Source organism: Coffea arabica, chromosome 6e, assembly GCF_036785885.1.
Source record: "Coffea arabica cultivar ET-39 chromosome 6e, Coffea Arabica ET-39 HiFi, whole genome shotgun sequence".
Lineage (NCBI taxonomy): Eukaryota > Viridiplantae > Streptophyta > Magnoliopsida > Gentianales > Rubiaceae > Coffea > Coffea arabica.
Window position 1 is genome coordinate 34,175,295 of NC_092321.1, and position 18,124 is coordinate 34,193,418.

At 36.1% G+C, this 18,124-nt stretch overlaps 1 protein-coding gene and 1 long non-coding RNA gene across 2 annotated transcripts; one reads left to right on the forward strand and one right to left on the reverse strand.

Moving 5' to 3' along the window:
- The first annotated feature begins 6,097 nt into the window (after positions 1 to 6,097).
- Positions 6,098 to 6,568, forward strand: LOC113696730 (protein FAR1-RELATED SEQUENCE 5-like). Its single transcript, XM_027216111.1, has one exon. It carries the CDS (start codon positions 6,098 to 6,100, stop codon positions 6,566 to 6,568), a length of 471 nt encoding a protein of 156 aa, XP_027071912.1.
- Positions 6,569 to 13,672: 7,104 nt separating this feature from the next.
- On the reverse strand, positions 13,673 to 17,767 carry LOC113695328 (uncharacterized). The gene is made up of 4 exons (XR_003449564.2): positions 17,459 to 17,767; positions 15,274 to 15,390; positions 14,206 to 14,277; positions 13,673 to 14,090 (listed from the first exon to the last, which is right to left on the reverse strand). It is a non-coding gene; the product is annotated as an uncharacterized lncRNA (long non-coding RNA).
- Positions 17,768 to 18,124: the final 357 nt, after the last annotated feature.

The following is an 18,124-nucleotide window of genomic DNA, read 5'->3' on the forward strand; positions in this document are numbered from 1 at the left end:
GAGGTACCAAACATGTAGCAGAAAAATCAGGTAGTTCACGTTATACAAACCAGATACACATGCTCGCTATAAAGTAAGACAGGTAAACACAAGAACTCAATTAGGAAGGATACAGGTGGCTCTCAGGAGCCAGCTTTCCAGCGCAGTACTTGATCCAAGCCGGTTGACTCTCCGTCAACGTATATAGAACCAACACGTCCGTAGACCCCACTTTACACCAAATTCCGTCCACCAAACATCCCTTTACCGGGCTCGCTCACCTCAACAGAAACAGAAATGGTAATACTCGAGTATACCGGAATCAAGGGTCTCAATACACAAAGATCCCAAAACAGACTACTGTGGTTCGTTATCTAATCGTCCAGGCCCTTGCCGGCCCGACTCGAATAACTTAGCCACAGGATTTGAGCTCATAGGTCACAGATACAGATACAAATACAGATACAGATACAGATATCAGATACAGATACAGATTCAGATTGACACCAAAATTGGCATATGAACAGACAAGAGAACGAGTGTGATAAAGTACACCCTCGTCTCAAATAAATTAAACAGATTGCAGAGCAGAAATCAAGTTAAACAGCAATGGAGGGGAGTGGTAAACTCACCGGCTCAACTTCAAAAGTTTTCACTTCAGATTGGCCTTAATCGCCAAGAAACCCTAAAATAATCAAAATAAACCAATTGATGGTTTCATATCCAAAATCGAGTAAACGGAATGCACAAGTGAGGCTCGACTACACGTCGTACGCCTTGCCAAATAAATACTAATGCAAGGGTGGAAAACATGATTTTCTTGGAAACGAAATGGTAACATGAAGACCTAGGCGCAAACAACCCAAAAGCCCTTCGCTCAAATCGCAAGTCAATCCAACTAGCCTTCAAGTAAATTTCGGCAGCACATCCCTTGTGTTTACCTATTTTCCAGCCATCATGGCTTCATTATATCCTCAAATCAGTCCCAACATCTCACACAAAATTCATCTCATTTCCCAAAAGCTGTTCACTAAGCTCAAAGTAGTACAAGTACAAAAGTTAGCTAGGAAACGACCGGAATGAAAGCAAGCCCTAAAACATGCAAGCAAGTACAATGAGACTCGATAACGAGTCATAAACCAATGCCAAATATGACCCCAATAGGGTTCCATAAGCATACACAAACACTAGAGGAAACCAGAAAATTCGGACATGCAATTAGCTTTGGTCTTAAAAAAAAAACAGTTTTTGTCCTCATTTTACGGTAATGGCACCAATTTCACTACGATTATCGGATGAAGGTGCAAGACCCACCGTTTCGAAGCTAAAAGATAGGGCTACAACATTACATAAGGTCACTCAACCTAGTTTCGAGTGTAACCAGGTCAAAAATGCAAGATACCATACCAGAATCACAAAAACAGATTCACAGAACGTATTCTAGCGGAAACATCATAAAGCAGGCTGTCCAACTCCAAATCCAGAAATTCCAAAACCATATGAAAGCTAAGAAACAGGGCTAAATTTCATCAGAAGACCTCAACAACCAATTCGGAAGCAATTCCAGCCAAAACAACCAATTACAGGCGCAATTCTTACATTCGGGTAAAACCAGAACAGCAATAGTAATTTCGGCTTTTCTCATTCTACACTACTCCGATTGATCTGAAATTTTGTAGGAAGCTCTAAAATGTCATTCCCTACAACTTTCATGTTTTAAGCCAAGGCTAATTCGGCCTCTAACTAGGAGCTAAAAATTCGGGCAAAATGCTCCCTCAAGAACCCTAATTTTCTGAAATTTCTTCCAAACCAGAAATTGGTTGCAATTATCCACTTTTTCCACCTCCTAGAGTCATTATAGACCATTTCCAATCATCATAGATAGCCACACAATCATTCTTATATTAAAACAGAAAAATCCCCAAAAATAATAAAACTTCATCATTTCAACCACAAATCAAAAATTAATCCATAAACTTGCATCTTATACTACCACTAAGCATGATTTAAGCATCAATTAAAGGATGAGGGTGGTTCTTCACCACTTACCTTAGAAACAAGAGAGAGAGAGCTATTGGTCACCTTAACTTTTCAAACAACTTCACCAATCACTTCAAAATCACCAAGTGGAAGAGTGTTGTGGAGCAAAACCAAAATTAAACGGTAGGAGTGGAAGATTGAGCAAGTTTGGAGCAAAGAAATTGGAGAGCTTTTCTTCCCTTATTGCTTGATGGTGGCCGGCCATATTAAGCTTAGAAATGAAGATATTTTGGTCAATTTTTTAATTTATTATGGTAAATGGTAAAAGGTTGAATAGGAAGTCAAAAGTAGGATTTAATCTCTAAGTGACACATGTCACTTGCATTAATTGCTTGCCTAACTTTTGTCTCTCTTATACCAATCTACTTAACCTCCTCTCCTTATTTCTTAACACCCGGTAAATTAATTCCAGTATCCAAAACTTAACCTAGTTGACCGAATTTTTCCGAACTTTTCGCACTTGTGGGTCCCACGTCCAATATACGCTCTTAATTTCTCAAAACCTATTCGATACTAGAAAAATCATCTAAAAACTATATATGCTCCTTAACAATATCTAGAATTTTTCCTAATCACGAAAATGCAGAAAACAAGCCATAAAAAATGTGAAAACCGAGAAAATGCAAATTACGGGTTCTCACAGACCCCACCACTTTACACTAAATTTCGTCCACCAAACATACCCTTTATCGGGCCCGAACACCTCAACAGAAACAGAAGTGGTAATACTCGAGTATACCGAAATTAAGAGTCTCAATACCCAAAGATTTCTAGAAACAGACTACCGTGGTTCGTTATCTAATCGACCAGGCCCTTGCCGGCCCGACTCGAGTAACTAACCACAGGTGTTGAGCTCAGAGGTCACATAAAGATCGTTGGATACCAGCCTCCAAACGACGTCCGAACAGATTCAGATACAGATAATAGATTACACACAGTAAATAGACATACAGACAGACAAGAGAACGAATGTGATAAAATACACTCTCGTCTTAAACAGAATAAACAGATAGTACAGTCATTTAAATCACAGATTGCAGGTGCAGAAATCAAGTTAAGCAACAAATGAGGGGAGTGGTACACTCACCAGTTTAAGTACAGGTACGTCAAAATTTTCACCCAAAGTGGCCTTAATCACCGTGAAACCCTAAGAATAACAAAGGTAAAGTAGTTGAAGTTTCCACATCCAAAATCGAGTAAACGGAATACACAAGTGAGGCTTGATTACCAGTCGGGTGCCTCTCCAAGTTATATATGAGTACAAAAGAATAAAAATGCAATTTTTGACCAAACGGATAACAGTTGGTACGAGGGTTACAAACAACCCCAAACCCCCTCATTCTACCACAATGCAACTCCAACTTAAAGAAATCAGACGGCCTAGAAAATTGGACATCATTTTCCCCTAAATTTCCTTACTTTTCCAGCCATCATGGCTTCATTTTTCCTCAAATCAGCCCTAACGTCACATACAAAATAATCTCATTTCAATAGCCGTTCAATAGGCTCAATGTCGTACAGGTACAAAATCAAATTAGGAAAATGTCCGGAAATGAAGTTTAAGCCATAAAACAAAAGACAGATTTGATGTCGCTTAGCGTATCGGACACAACCGAAGCTACGCTTATCAAATTGGTGTGCAATTGATACCGTTTCGAACCTTAGATAAAAGGATACAACTTTGATGAAGACCACTCAGTCCAGTTCGTAGTGTAACCAGATCAAAATTTCAAATTACAGAACCAGAATCTCACAATCAGGCTAGTTAACCGTACTATGCTTAAACGACAATAACTCACGCTACCGAAGTCCGATTGAGGTGTTTTCAGGGCTGTTGGAAAGATAAGTCATAGCACTACAACTTCTGTGTTTTGACCAAATGCTAATTCAGTACAGATCAGGGCAAACAGACGCTGTCAGATTGGTGAAATGTCAACACTGTCCACAGAGCTCTATCTATGGCAGTTAGGGGTATTTTTATCTTTTCACATGCTACAGTACTCGGATTGATCTGAAATTTTACAAGTAGCTATAAAACATCATTTCCTACAATTTTCATGTTTTAACCTAAGGCTGATTCGGCCTCCATCATGCCCGAACAGAACTGGGCAGAACAGGGTAAGAAGAAACCCTAAACTGGAATTTCCGCACAAATTTGAAAATTTTCCGCAAACAACCGCAATTAACGTACAAAGGCTCCATTTAACACAATTTAGAGCTATCAATCCAAGGCTAACCATAACTATCATATGAAAATAGAAAAATCCCAAAAAAAATCTAAAATTTATCTACTCCACTTTAATCCATGAAATCTTCCATAAAATAACTTATTTAGCCACCACAAGTTACTAATATACCATTATTAGGAACAAAGAGTGAGTTTCCAAGCAAAATACCTTGACACCTCAAGAAAGGTAGTAGCTTAGGAGTTCCTCCTTCAAAACAACTCCACCAACCACTTTAATCCTTCCTAGCAAAGAGTTTTTATGGAGTGACTTGAGATGTTAATGGTTGGAACTCAAGATTTGGACAAGAATTGAAGTGGCAAAATGAAAGGTTTTCTCTCTTTTCTCTCTCAATGTGGTCGGCCAAGAAGGAAGAAGAAATTGAGAAATTTTGGTCAAATTTTTGGTATTTAGTAAAGGTAAGAAAGTTAGGCAAGTCCAACTTCCAATGATTTTGTAACAAATGGCACCTTAGGGTTTCATTCTCATCCTTTATCTATCAATGGTAATTTATCTAGTGAACCTCTAATTGTATCCTAACACCTTGTAAAATAATATCACTTGATACAAAACTCCAACAAGTTGTCAAAAATATATCGCATTTACTGCATTAGCGGGTCCCACGTCAATAATACACTTATAAATAATGAACTAACTTAAATGATTTAAAAATTCACTTATAATACACTTATAACTTATAATACACTTATAACTTGATCATGAACTAACTTAAACTAGGAAAATGATTTAAAAATTCTATTCACTTATAAAATCTTTGGAAAATTGAAATAGTAGGGTATAATGAAGAAAAATACACGTGAAGAAATAAAATAAATAAGATAAAATTAGAAAAATTTACGGTCCTCACAATTTGTCACCCAATGCACATCTGTTAAGTGAAGGATAAAATTAGAGTCACTAAAGACATAATATAAAGATGATAGAAGAATAGTGAAGTTGTACCGTATGTGTGTGTGTGTAAGCATTCAGCTTTTCAGTGATGGACTATAATGGGATAGTAGTTATCCGAAAACTCAGGGGTATGTATTCAAGTAAAGCGTCGAGCAGAATTAGGGAAAGATGAGAGAAACAAAGTCACATTTAACAAGTGAATGAATGTACATCCTGTTGTAAATTAGTTATAGGTTATAGTCACCGTATTACAATTGATATGAATCATTGTGCATCCAGTAGTTGGTCCATACTCATCACGCAATCTTAGTTTGCCCATCTCTTGACCATGCAGTGTGTATAAAATGGAGGTGTAGAGTTGAATGAGGTGAAACAGAGGAAAAGACATATATGTGAATAATAAATGGGTGTACCTGGTGTTGTAAGTAAATTACATGATGTAATTTATATATTACAATAAGTAGAAAATGTTTGTTTGGCCCTCATATGTAGAAATAGTAGAAAATGCGGAGTTGGCTTAGGCAGTTGTCATTAACGAATGACATAAGGTCTAGTGAGTTAAGGAACCTAGAATCTAAATATAATTACCAGAATGGATGTACATACAATTTAAATAGGCTTACATCATGTAACCGGCACATTACAGTCCATATAACTTAGTGTACATGGAGTTGTATTTGTACATAGATAATGCCGTTGTCTTAGAGTAAAAGTAAAGTGATGTGAATCATTAATCATGTTGATAAGCGTAATAATAGGATTTGGTATATGCGTAATGTGTGATTCATAACACATTATGAACGGTAATATATATTTATATTGTCGTTTATGTACATAATACTCATGAAGTGTTGCAAATTAGGGTGTTTAATGCATAATTAATAGGAGTAGAAGTAATGGATTGAAGCAAATTGGCAGAAGATAGGACCCTTAATTTAGAAATGGAGTTCAACAGTGAAGAGGATGCGTACAAGTTTTACAACAAATATGCCTTTAAAATGGGTTTTAGTGTACACAAAGACTATCTAAATAAAGACAAAGACGGTGTGACCACGTCTAGGAGATATAGTTGCTGCAAGGAAGGTGTGACGCGCAAGTACGAAAGTGATGTGATGCCAAAGAGGACACGAGTGCTGACGAAAACAAGGTGTGGAGCTAAAATGGTTATCGTGTTGCTTAGAGGGACAATGAAGTACCGTGTGCATGACCTTGTCTTAGAGTATAACCATGAGTTGCACATTGCTCAATGTTCGCACATGATGCCATCACAAAGAAAAGTGAGTGAGGCTCAAGGATTCCAAGTTGAAATAAGCGAGGATGCTGGGCTTTCATTGAAACAGAGCCATGAGTTTATGGGAAAGGAGATAGGTGGGATGGGTAATGTGGGATATACTTGGGATGACCTTAAATGATACCTTCGTACGAGACGGGAAAGGAACTTGAAATATGGAGAAGCAGGTAGCATGCTGAATTATTTTCAAGAGTAAAAACTCAAGAATCCATCCTTTTTTCATGCCGTACAGCTGGAATGTGAACAACAGATAACGAATATCTTTTGGACTGATGCAGGAATTGTCGCGCCCAATTTTTAATGAAAAATAAAATTACGAGTTTATATAAAATGAATTTTGATTAATTTTGAGTGAAAAATGAGTTTTTGATTTTTAGAAAATAAATAAAGAAAAAGGGCCTAAAATGGGACTCAAAAAGTGCGACGATTTTGGCTCAAAATAATAGTTTAAAAAGGGTTTTAAGAAAATATAGGAGTCGCCACTTGGTATTGAGTTAAGGTGTACCAAGTCACCTAAAAATGAATTTCAAAATAAATAAATAAAAAAAAGAGAAAACCCTTTTTAAACGACTCCAAGTCTTCAAAAATCAGAGAAAAGTTCGAGAATCACAGTTGAAGAAAGGAAGACAAGGATAAAATCCAAGGCACCCTTTCAACCTAGCCAAGACTAGTTGCGTGATTTAGTAAAAAATTTTCTTAATTTAACCTAAAAACTTATCACTTTTGAATATTATTATATGAATGCAAATCTAGATCTAATGGTTATCGAAAGGGTCAATATGTCTCTTCGGATTTTAGTTGGTGCAAATCGCATTAATTGCGACGCCCAAAAGTGACTTTTTGAAGAGGTTACGAATATGCAAAATATGAGACTCGAAGAAAAGAAAAGAAAATAATAATATACAAATATACATGACCTATAGGAATGCATCATAACGGGTGCGGGGAACTAAGATTCGTGACTTAATTTTCCCTTTTATAGAGGGAATACGAGCGTGCTAAGACTAATAAGCTATACTCGTCCATATCCCATATTTAAAGAGTTATTTCCTAATCTAATCAAGCAAATGATTTAACCTATTTCTAATTTTCCTTAAATGAAAATGCAAGTCTAATGTCATATCTCACACGTAGGGATAAGGAATATATATATAAGGAAAATATCATGCAAAAATGGTAAGGATCCTAAAAAGTAGAAAACATGCATGAAATGTAGTGATTTGTCACGCAAACATGATCTAGCGCATGGTCGGTTCCGAGGGGTCTAGCGTTGGACTAACCCATGTCTATAAGTTCTCACTAGCGTTGGACTAGTGAGAAATTAAAAAAAGGGCCATAACTAGCGTTGGACTAGTGTGGAATCGGAAAAAAGGGTCACAACTAGCGTTGGACTAGTGTGGTGACGTCATGCGTTTATTATAATCAAATAAATCATATGAAACATAATAAAAGCAAATAAACACATAAATCACATATAGCACATAGAACATAAGCATGATATCTAGATGCAAAGACCCTAGGAAAGCGAGTAAACACATAAATCACACAAGCATGCAAACACATAAACAAATGAAAGCGAATAAAGACCTAATCATTACATTTAGGGGTCGTAACTACAATCTAAAAGGGGAAAGAATGAAATGAAATGATAACCTAATTATTACAATTTGACAATTAAATGCCTCTCAAATAACTAAAAATTAAATTAAAATAAATATACAAAATTAAAACAAATGAAATGAATAAATAAATAGATGAAATAAAAAAAATTCAAAAAAGCATGCAATTACACACATAAAGTCCCATAGGAGCACGTATGATCAAGTAAAATCAAAATAAAGGAGTAGAGTGTACCTCCTTTGAATTTGTGACCACATGAAATGAATTTTCTCTTATTTACCCTCCAACACAAAGATAATGGTTAAGGTACCACTTTAATTAACAAATAATCATAAGAGATGGAAATAACATGAAATTGAATCAATTAAAGTATTTAAATTAAAGTAAACAACCCATATTCAAGCAATTTAAAACAAGTGGGGACTTGATTGGAAGAATTAAAGAAGTTTGAGGGGGTCAAATTATTATTATTATAAATATTAAGGATCTAAATTAAAATAAAATAAAATTAAGGGCTTAAGATGAAGCCTACCAAAACCAATGCTAAAATTCACAAAAATAAATCAAAATCCTCTCACCAAACCCCAAACAAAATATTACTCAAATCTAAACCATTTGTACAAAAATCCAAATAAAAAACTATAAATCTATCAAAAATTATTAACCCTCAAATTTCATCCTAAAATTCACAAATAATCTGTCCAAAAATCACATTAAAAAATACCAAAGAAAAATAACATTTTAAAGGGACAAGATTGATTGATATTTTCAATTTTCTGGGCCACAACAGAATTACTTAGAAAACTAGGGGTTAAAGTGAAATTTTTGGAAATGTTCATGAAGCCTAGTCGAAGACTTCATCTTCTTCGTTGGGTTTCTTTTTGCTGCAATTTTTCTACCTCAACTTTGCGGCCATTTTCTCAAGAGTTCAAGCCCAAATGCCTGTGACTTATATACCCAAATTACAGACAAAATCCATCCCAATATCATGCAAATGAGTTCTGACAAGATAGATTGCAAAACAAATGGACAGATTGCAGGTTACGAAAAAAGAAAAATAGCAAGAAAACTAAAAAAAAACAAGGCCCAGGAACAAGAAAGCAAATAAAAGTGAAATGAGTTGGGACATTATTTTGGAATGATACCTGAGGAAGCTTTTTTTCGAATCGAAATCCAAACAGGAAAGCACACGGAAGAGTTGTTGGAGTTGATTTGTTGTAGCTTTTGACATGTAACAGGGAAACGGGATTAGCCAATTCAGGGTCAAATTTGATGGTTTTCCTGATGTTTTTTCTCCGGGATTTTTGAATAAGAATTGCTCTCCTGACATCGGACAGTATGCAGCAATCAACGGCTTGGTGAATGACACCAAATTGACGAAGAAAATCTTTGCTCAAGAAGGCTGGATGATCAGCTGTAGACACCAAAAATTTCATTTATTTAATTCAATGTTAGTTCTATTTTTATTTTTATTTTTGTTTTATTGTATTGATTAAATGATAATTAGTATGTATTTTTTCTTATTTTTATAAATTAGGTTCACAATTTTTATTTTTAAGATATTTTTGCATTAAATTTCTAAAAAAGGAAAATTTCTCACAAAAATTAAAAAATTTGTCTTTAAACCTTTTTAATTCATTTTTTAAGATAAATAAAATTGAGCAATGAGGAATTAATGTTTTTTTTATTACTTAAATTGTCTTTGGAAAACATAATAAATAAATAAAATAAGAAGACAAGTGTATTAGGGGGATAGTAGCCAAGTGGGGCACATGCAATATGTGACGCCCCGAAAGAAATTTTTTAGGGTTTATTTTATTTAATCGCCCGCCTTTTCTACATTTTCTTTATTAAAAAAATTCCCCAGATAAAGTTTATGAGCAAAGATAGTTTTAAAATGATTTTTCTAGTATCGGTTAGTTTTTGAGAAATTAAGAGCGTATTTTGGACGTGGGACCCGCAAGTGCGGTAAATGCATTATATTTTTGACAACTTGTTGAAATTTTGTATTAAGTGATATTATTTTACAAAGTGTTAAGATATTTGTATTGGAGAGACAAAAAGATAAGTTTTAAACCTAAAGGTGACAAGTGTCACCATCTAATTTACTCTTGACTTTGACCTTTGAACTTTACCTTTACCTTTACCAAATAAATACCAAAAATTGGCCAAAATCATCTTCATTTCTTACCTCGGCCGACTTTCTTCCTTAAAGAAAGAAAGAAAAGCTCTCAATTTTCTAGTCTCCAATCTTGCCCAATCTTTCAATTAAACCGATTAATCTTCCAATTACTCCATAAAACCTCTTAGTTTGGTGGAGTTGAGCTTGGTTGTGAAGTTGTTTGGGAAGTTAAGGTGACTAGTTGCTCTATCTCTTGTATTGCTAAGGTGAGTTGTGAAGGACCCCTCTCCTTCCTCTAATGATGTTCAATTCATGATTGGTGGTGGTATAAGATGCAATTTTATGGATTATATCTTGATTTTGGTTGAATTGGTGAAGTTTTATAATTATTGGGGATTTTTCTGTTTTCATATGGATATGATTATGTGGTCATGTATGATGATTGGAAATGATATTTAAGGAAGCTAGAAGGTGGAAAAAGTGGTAAATTGCAAGCAATTTCTGTTTTGGAAGAAATCTGGAAAAATTAGGGTTCTAATGTTTACATTCTGCCCGAATTTATAGCTCATAGATAGAGGCCGAATTGGCCTTGGCTTAAAACATGAAAGTTGTAGGGAATTACATTTTAGAGGTGCCTACAAAATTTCAAGTCAATAGGAGTAGTGTAGAATGAGAAAAGTCGAAATTACTATTGCTGTTCTGGTTTTACCCGAATGTAAGAATTGCGCCTGTAATTGGTTGTTTTGGCTGGAATTGCTTCCGAATTGGTTGTTGAGGCCTTCTGATGAAATTTATCCCTGTTTCTTAGCTTTTATCTGGTTTTGGAATTTCTGGATTTGGACTTGGAGAGCCTGAGTTATGATGTTTCCGCTAGAATGCGTTCTGTGAATCTATTTTTGTGATTCTAGTATAGTATCTTGCATTTTTGATCTAGTTACACTCGAAACTGGGTTGAGTGACCTTCTGTAATATTGTAGCCCTATCTCTTAGCTTCGAAACGGTGTATCTTTCACCTTCATCCGACAATCGTAGCGCCTTTGGTACCATTACCGCAAAATGACGTCAAAACTGTTTTTCTGGTTTTGAGCTTAACTTTCATTTCTGGACTTTTCCCTAGCTTGACTTGTACTAGTACTACTTAGAGCTTGCTGAATGGCTATTGGATGAACTTGTTGTTGTGTGTGTACCTTTGGGACTGGCTGAGGAAATAATGAAGCCATGATGGCTGGAAAAGTTAACAAATTCAGGGGAAGTGCTGTCCGAACTTTGAAGGGATTTGTTTGCATTGAGTTTGTGATCTAAGACTTGGATTTGAGCAAGGCAATGTTATATGCTGGATGATTTCTGAGCCGTGGAGGTGAGTGACCCTAAACTATTTCCAAAGTACTTGTGAAACGTTTCTTGCATTATTTACTTTTGAACTGTTTCCAAAGTTACTTTTGCACTGTTTTCTTGCATATCATGCTTGCTTATATGAGAGTGTTCCTTGTTTGATATTTCCTTGACTTATTGGCTTATTATTATGGATTGATAATGTGTTAAGTGCTTTCAATGATTGTTAAAACGAGTTTTCTGGGCGAGTGTATACTTTATCGCACTCGACCTAAATAAATGTGAAATTTTCATGATTAATGATTAAATGCTAGTTGCGCATGAATGTAAGCCGTTTGGCTGAATTGGGCCCTGCCCTTCGTTACCGATCAACTTGATCCAGAAGCGGACTCGGTCAGGCGATATGGTGACCCTGGGTGAATTTGTTATACTCGAGTATTACCTTTGTAGTCCGGCTACGTCCGGATGGGTGGAGTCTGGTCAACGTCCGGAAAAGGGATGAACGAACAAAAGGATGAATGAGGGATTCTACTTACAAAAATGTATTTTTAAACAATTGGAGGAATAAGTGGAAATGTCAGGGGAACGAACGAACAAATGAATAGCTCCATGTGGACCGTATCCTTTTAATGAATGTTACTATCGCTTTCCATTGTAAATGTTTCTTGAATTATTGATACTCCATCATTGATTTGTGACATCATTGAAATGAACTATTGTCAAACCGATTTGATTACTGATTTTACCGGTTACTCGCTGAGTTTCTAGTTCACCCCAAAAATATTTTATTCCCCTCCACAGGACTCAAAGCGAAGGAAGGACATGTAGTGCTTCTTCACGTGACTGGATGGCTTATTTGGAATCATTTTATGTATAGTTGAGAATTGTTTCCGCTTCGCTTATGACATGTAATTTTTGGAGAATTTGATGTATATTGGAGATTTATACTGTAATATTTGAGGTTTATTCTTGTAATTCATTTGAGCATTGTAGTGAACGACTGAGTTCCGGCGAGAGTTGGGCAGGCGGCCCGCCGAACCCTCTGGTTCGGCTTAGTGGGAGGTGGGGCTATCACACAATAGGGACAAGTGTCCCTTTATTTCTTTGACAACACAACACCTAGAAGGTGAGGTGTTTGGGACACTTGGAGGCCTAGGATAATTTGGAAGAAAAAAAAACAACAAAAAGAAAATACAAAAGAAAAGGGTTGGCGGCTAGGGTTTGCCGGGGCTGAGAAAACTGAGATATGTAGAGAGAAAACCTAAGAGAGCTTGGGTGGAGAGTCTTCGGCTGAGTGAAGAAAGGGTGAAGGAAAACAGAAGGTGAGTTGGAGGGAAGCAAAAGGCAAAGGAAACAGGAAAGAAAGGGGCGACGACAAGAAACCAGAGGGAAAAACTGAGAGACAGGAGAGGGGTAAGAGTGAAGCAAGGAAGAAAATCTCGGACAGCTGAACAAAGGAGGGAGGAAACCAGTAGGAAAAAAGAAGAAAGGAAGGAGTTTGATGGCTGAGAAGGAAGAGCTAGGGCTACGGGAAAGAACCAAGGAAGGGAGGAAAACAAAAAACTGAGGGAAGAAAGGAAAGAAAGAGAACCGTGGGAAGTTGTGTGAAACCAAGCAAAGAAAAAGGAAGAGAGGTAGCTACAGGCTGAGGAAAAAGATGGAGTAACAAGAGAGCTAGAGAGAGCACTACAAGAAATTTGGCCTTTTTTGATAATAAAAAGTCATCACTAAAAATAAAAAAGTCGTCATTATATGAGTATAATGACGACTTTTTCCATTGTCACATGGTTATCACTAATTCTATGTCACAAATGGGCACGTGTAACAACCCTTTTAAAGTTGTCACTAAATCTTGTTATTTAATGACGAAGACTAAATCGTCACTAATGGTTATCATTTTGTGACGAATTTTCTTGTCACTATTTCACTTATTTTTTTGTCATAAAACATAGCAAAAGTCGTCACAAATTTGAACTCTACAGTGATGACTTGAACTTGTCACTATCATTCCTTGTATTCAGTGACAAGAATAGTCGTCACTTAGCGAACTTACAATTTTGTCAGCTACAATTGTTCATTACAAATATAGCATTGTCTTGGCATTTGCAACAATTTTAGTAGAACATTCAATTTGACAAAAGGCAAAATCAATGTAGAATATATGCCGCAAATTCATATATTTGGGCATAACACATCTATAAATTAATCAAAACAAAAGTGAATCACAAATGTTGGGTCCCAAATCCCACATAATCAGTTCTAGTAATGGCCAATACATATCCTTCCCAAAATATAAACTAGTCGATAACTGAGTACCCGTGAGAAGAGAGAGGTAGAAAAGAACAGATGAATCGAACCTAGTTTGTGATTTGATAAAATTGGACACTAGTATCTGCAGGACATATAGCTAATAGGTTCAGCAAGCAGATATGGTCTGGGCAGTCTGGCCAGCTACAATGTACTGACAGTAATCTTCAACACTTCATTGTTTCTCCTCATCTTTTACTGCTCCTCCTGTTTCTGTCACTTCGCGTAGATTGTTTTCTGAACGAAGCATGCAAAACCAAGACTGCAATAATATTAAGGAGGGGATCAGATGTTGGAGTCCCTACAAAGTTCTGTTTCATAAAAGGAAAAAGCAGTTTGAGTACAAAAATCACTAAGCAGAAGAACTAATGCCTTACCTGCATAACTTACGCTAAGAGCGCATATGAGGGTTACTTGAACATTGGAAAAGAATAGAATAACTGCAGTTGCTGCAAAAGTCAATGGAACGTTAACGTTTTGAAGGCACAGTTAAGTTGATAAGCATCCGAGCGAGTTAATAGTTACATGAATGTAAAATTGCTAAGAATCATCAACTAGAGCAAATGTGACCTGAAATACTAAGAGCCTTGAAACATGACAAACTGGGAAATGATCTATACCACGTACAACAGTGCACGTCTTTCGTCAAAATTAGTTAATCAACTCAGTAATTCTTAAGAACATTAATTGTTTTGTCCTCCTCCAATCAAGACAAAGCAAATTATACAAAAAGTTTCAATCTCAATTAAGTGCTGCAATCTGCAGAACCTATAGCAAATCTTGCACTAATTGGGGACATTATCAAGCAGTAAAAAGTAGATTTGGAGACAGACGAGGAGAAAAAACTTCATTGAACTTCCCGAAGGCCTCAGCAAGAGCAAGAACTGTGGGATCATGAAGAAGTTGAGGGGGAAGAATTAGAGGGTCAAAAAGGAAGAGCCCTACAAGCTGATTACCTGATATAATTAGCTTGTTTACTTATGACTTATCCTAATCCCAAGAAACAACTTTCTCAGGAATAGGATAATTATCATCAGCCCACTGACTAATGAGAGATGAAAATAGTTAAGGTTTGGCATCCACTAAAAAGGCTTTAAAATATTCTGGGAGAAGAAATAATCCAAAGAGCTAGAAAGCTAAAAAAATTAAGAATGCATACTTTGACTTGGAGTGAGAGCCTAAGAATGACATGCTTTAAGGAGGCATCATGAACTCACCGAACTTCATTAAGAAAAGAACGGTTTCCAAACCAATCAATTCTACTTAATTAGTCATGAGCATTTCAATACATATTCCTCAATTGCCAAACATTAGCCAATTATTCGTTCCTGAACTATGCTTATCATCTCCTAACGAAATATGCAACAAGATACTTATGCATCTCCAAGCAAAAAATGCCACAAGAAGAAAAATGCATAATTGAATTTAATAAGGTCAAAACTTACCACATTGTGCAGTGCGAACCAAGGTTCTGCTTTCTTTCTCTCGTGGTAAGAGTGGGCTTTGTTACAAATCTCATCGGTTTGGCCTTTGGGGGACCTAAGCTTTACTGTATATTTGTTCTGCAGCAGTGAATTTCATTCGATTTGTAGCCAAGTCTTATCACTAAACCAAATTTAATGCAAGTGCCACCTTCATCTGTTATGTGTGTGTATAAAATACAAGTAGTAAATAAAAACCAGACCAATCTATTGTATCTTGCAGTGGCCATGGATTGGATTCTTTTCACACTGCTAAACAGTGGGCATGTTGTGGAGTAATACTTTTTATTCTGGCATTACCAAATTACTAGATTATTAGATAATGGTAATATCCAAGGAGGGCATAACCATCAAGAGTGGAAAACCGTTAATGTATGAAATTGGGTTGAAGATTTGTACAACTAAATATCTGCTATAAGTACACCAATTTATTCGCTGTTACTAAGGCCCTGAGCTAATCACCCATACTTTCGTGTTGCTCTAACATGCAACTCCATAGACACACACTAAAGACAACACAATTTCATAAAAACAAGCAGTTACAGGAGACCATAACACGCAACCAAAATTTTTCATACAAAACTAGCTCCATGTATCCAATAACTGACACACAAATGTCAGCAAAGGAATGGGCAGCCAAATGAAAACAATGAATAGACAAATGCAAAGGAAACAACAATAAAGAATAAATAAGAGAGCAACTTACCAATAGTCTTCAAACTTGGCACACAACAATTGGAAATTAGAGCAGCGAAATAGAGAAAGTATATATACTTTAATACATGCACAACGTGCAAACTATATCACTGAAATGAAAGCAAAGCAGCTGATGAAATGAAAGGAAAAGAGAGTACCAACAAAAAAAGCGCTAAACGGCTTAAACAAAGCATGCAAAGTTGCTCAACATCTAAACAATTGACACCTAAGAACCAAGACTGACAAGGAACACTTTTAGCAGAAATTTAGGTATAGAAAGCTTTATCTGTAATTTGAGGAACCCTCTCAAATGTACAACAGTAGTGTTATATAAAGGAGAAACAAAGAAAAGCCTACAATGATCAGCCAAAAAATGAACCTCTAGTTCAGCTTGTCTCAACTATGGATATTGGGTGGTTCTTTTAGTAAAGATCTTAACAGCATTGAAGTGGGCTGGCAAATATGATATTTTTTACTAAAACCATTTCAATTTCTACATGACACGTGCTACTAAGGAAATGCTTGTGTGGTGATATTGATGTAAAACATCAAGATACTTTTAATATTCGTTTTGCACTATTTTAGCCTAATTGAAAGGTGCATGTGATTTCTAACAGGTAAGCCCGGACCTTTATGATGACAACAACACAAGGCTTTTTACCTATAGGACTATAAGTTGCTCAAAGATTTGTTCTTTTCAAATGAGTTTCATTTACTATCAGCTGATGAGTGACAATAATGGCTTCTTATGCATCCCCTGACTTCAAATTTGCAGAGTGATGCATATCAGGCCACGGGTTGCTACAATCTACTTTGCTCAAGGTTCATTCAAATCAACAGTGAAACAGCAATGGGTGCAAGCATCTCCCCTGTTTCTGCCTTTCGAAATTCCAAAAAGCACCGGTCAAAACTAGAGGTTCATCCTCCAATAAGCAATCCTATTTGTCCTAAAAGAGACTAACCAAAAACAAAATATAGCCACAAATTTCCTCAGCTAAAATCACCACCAACAATTTGCTCCAAAAGTGCCACCAATAAACCATCAAATCCTGCTCCCAACACATTCACCATTTCACGAGTCACCCAAATCAACCGAGTTTTCACCATTTCACGAGTACCATCTCTTAATAGCATGGAAGTGCTTAAAGTGGACTTCGGCCAAGTGGGTTGACATAAAATTCCACAAAGAATTGTTTAACGTGGACTTTACAAACTGAGTTGGAAGTTTTAAAAGAAAAAAGGGTTTGAGTTGGGCCTCAACAAGAATGCATGACTCAAGAAAGAAGAGGGGATAATAGCTGGAGACCCTCTCTTTCACTTCGTTTCACTCTCACAACTCTCTCAATCTCTCACCATTGAAAGATTTAAGTGGAAAATTGGGACCACAAATTCAAGATTCAGTCTACCCTACCTGTATTTGACAAAAAATATCGAAAATATTGAGATTATTTACCTCAAATTATGCCTTCACTCCCCTAGCTCTTGTTTTCCTCAACATTTAATCTTCGAACTCTAGCTTTCTCCCAAAATTCAAGGCCAATTTTCCGTGTTCGTGCTAGTGAGCAAGTTTGCATTAATCTAGGGATTTTTGCTCTCTGTGAGGTCAATAAAGCTGTCCAAATATTTTGGGCAGCTCAAATTAGGGACGAAAATGGTGATTTAAAGCGATTTGGTGGATAATTTCAATGATAGTTGAGTATAAGAAGAGATGGAGAAGATGATACTATTCGAAGCTTTCAACAGTGGGAAAGAAGTGTCGTCTAAAAATTTTCCAAGTGTTTTGAGTGTTTTTGTTTAAGAGTTGCCAAAACGACGTCGTTCTGTCTTATTTTCTTCTTCCGCTCTCTACATCTTGAATTTTCAGTTCCCGCTTCCATTTTAGCAAACTACAAAAACTAACGCTTTTAGCCACAAAAGACCAAATTATTTGATGCATTTTTTTTTTTTACAAAAATTATGCCTTCCCTAATATCTCTTTTTTTTTTCCCCAATCTATGTGTAATTAAGGCCTCGTTTGGATTGCATTTTTCTGGATTTTTTGTAGAAAAATTTCTATAGCGATTTGATGTATATAAGGTAAAAAGATGATTGGAAAATATATTCATAGAAAATGTAGTAA

Bases quoted from the DNA above. Each gene is read 5' to 3' on its own strand.
- LOC113696730 (XM_027216111.1), top strand. From the start codon at position 6,098: ATGGAGTTCAACAGTGAAGAGGATGCGTACAAGTTTTACAACAAATAT.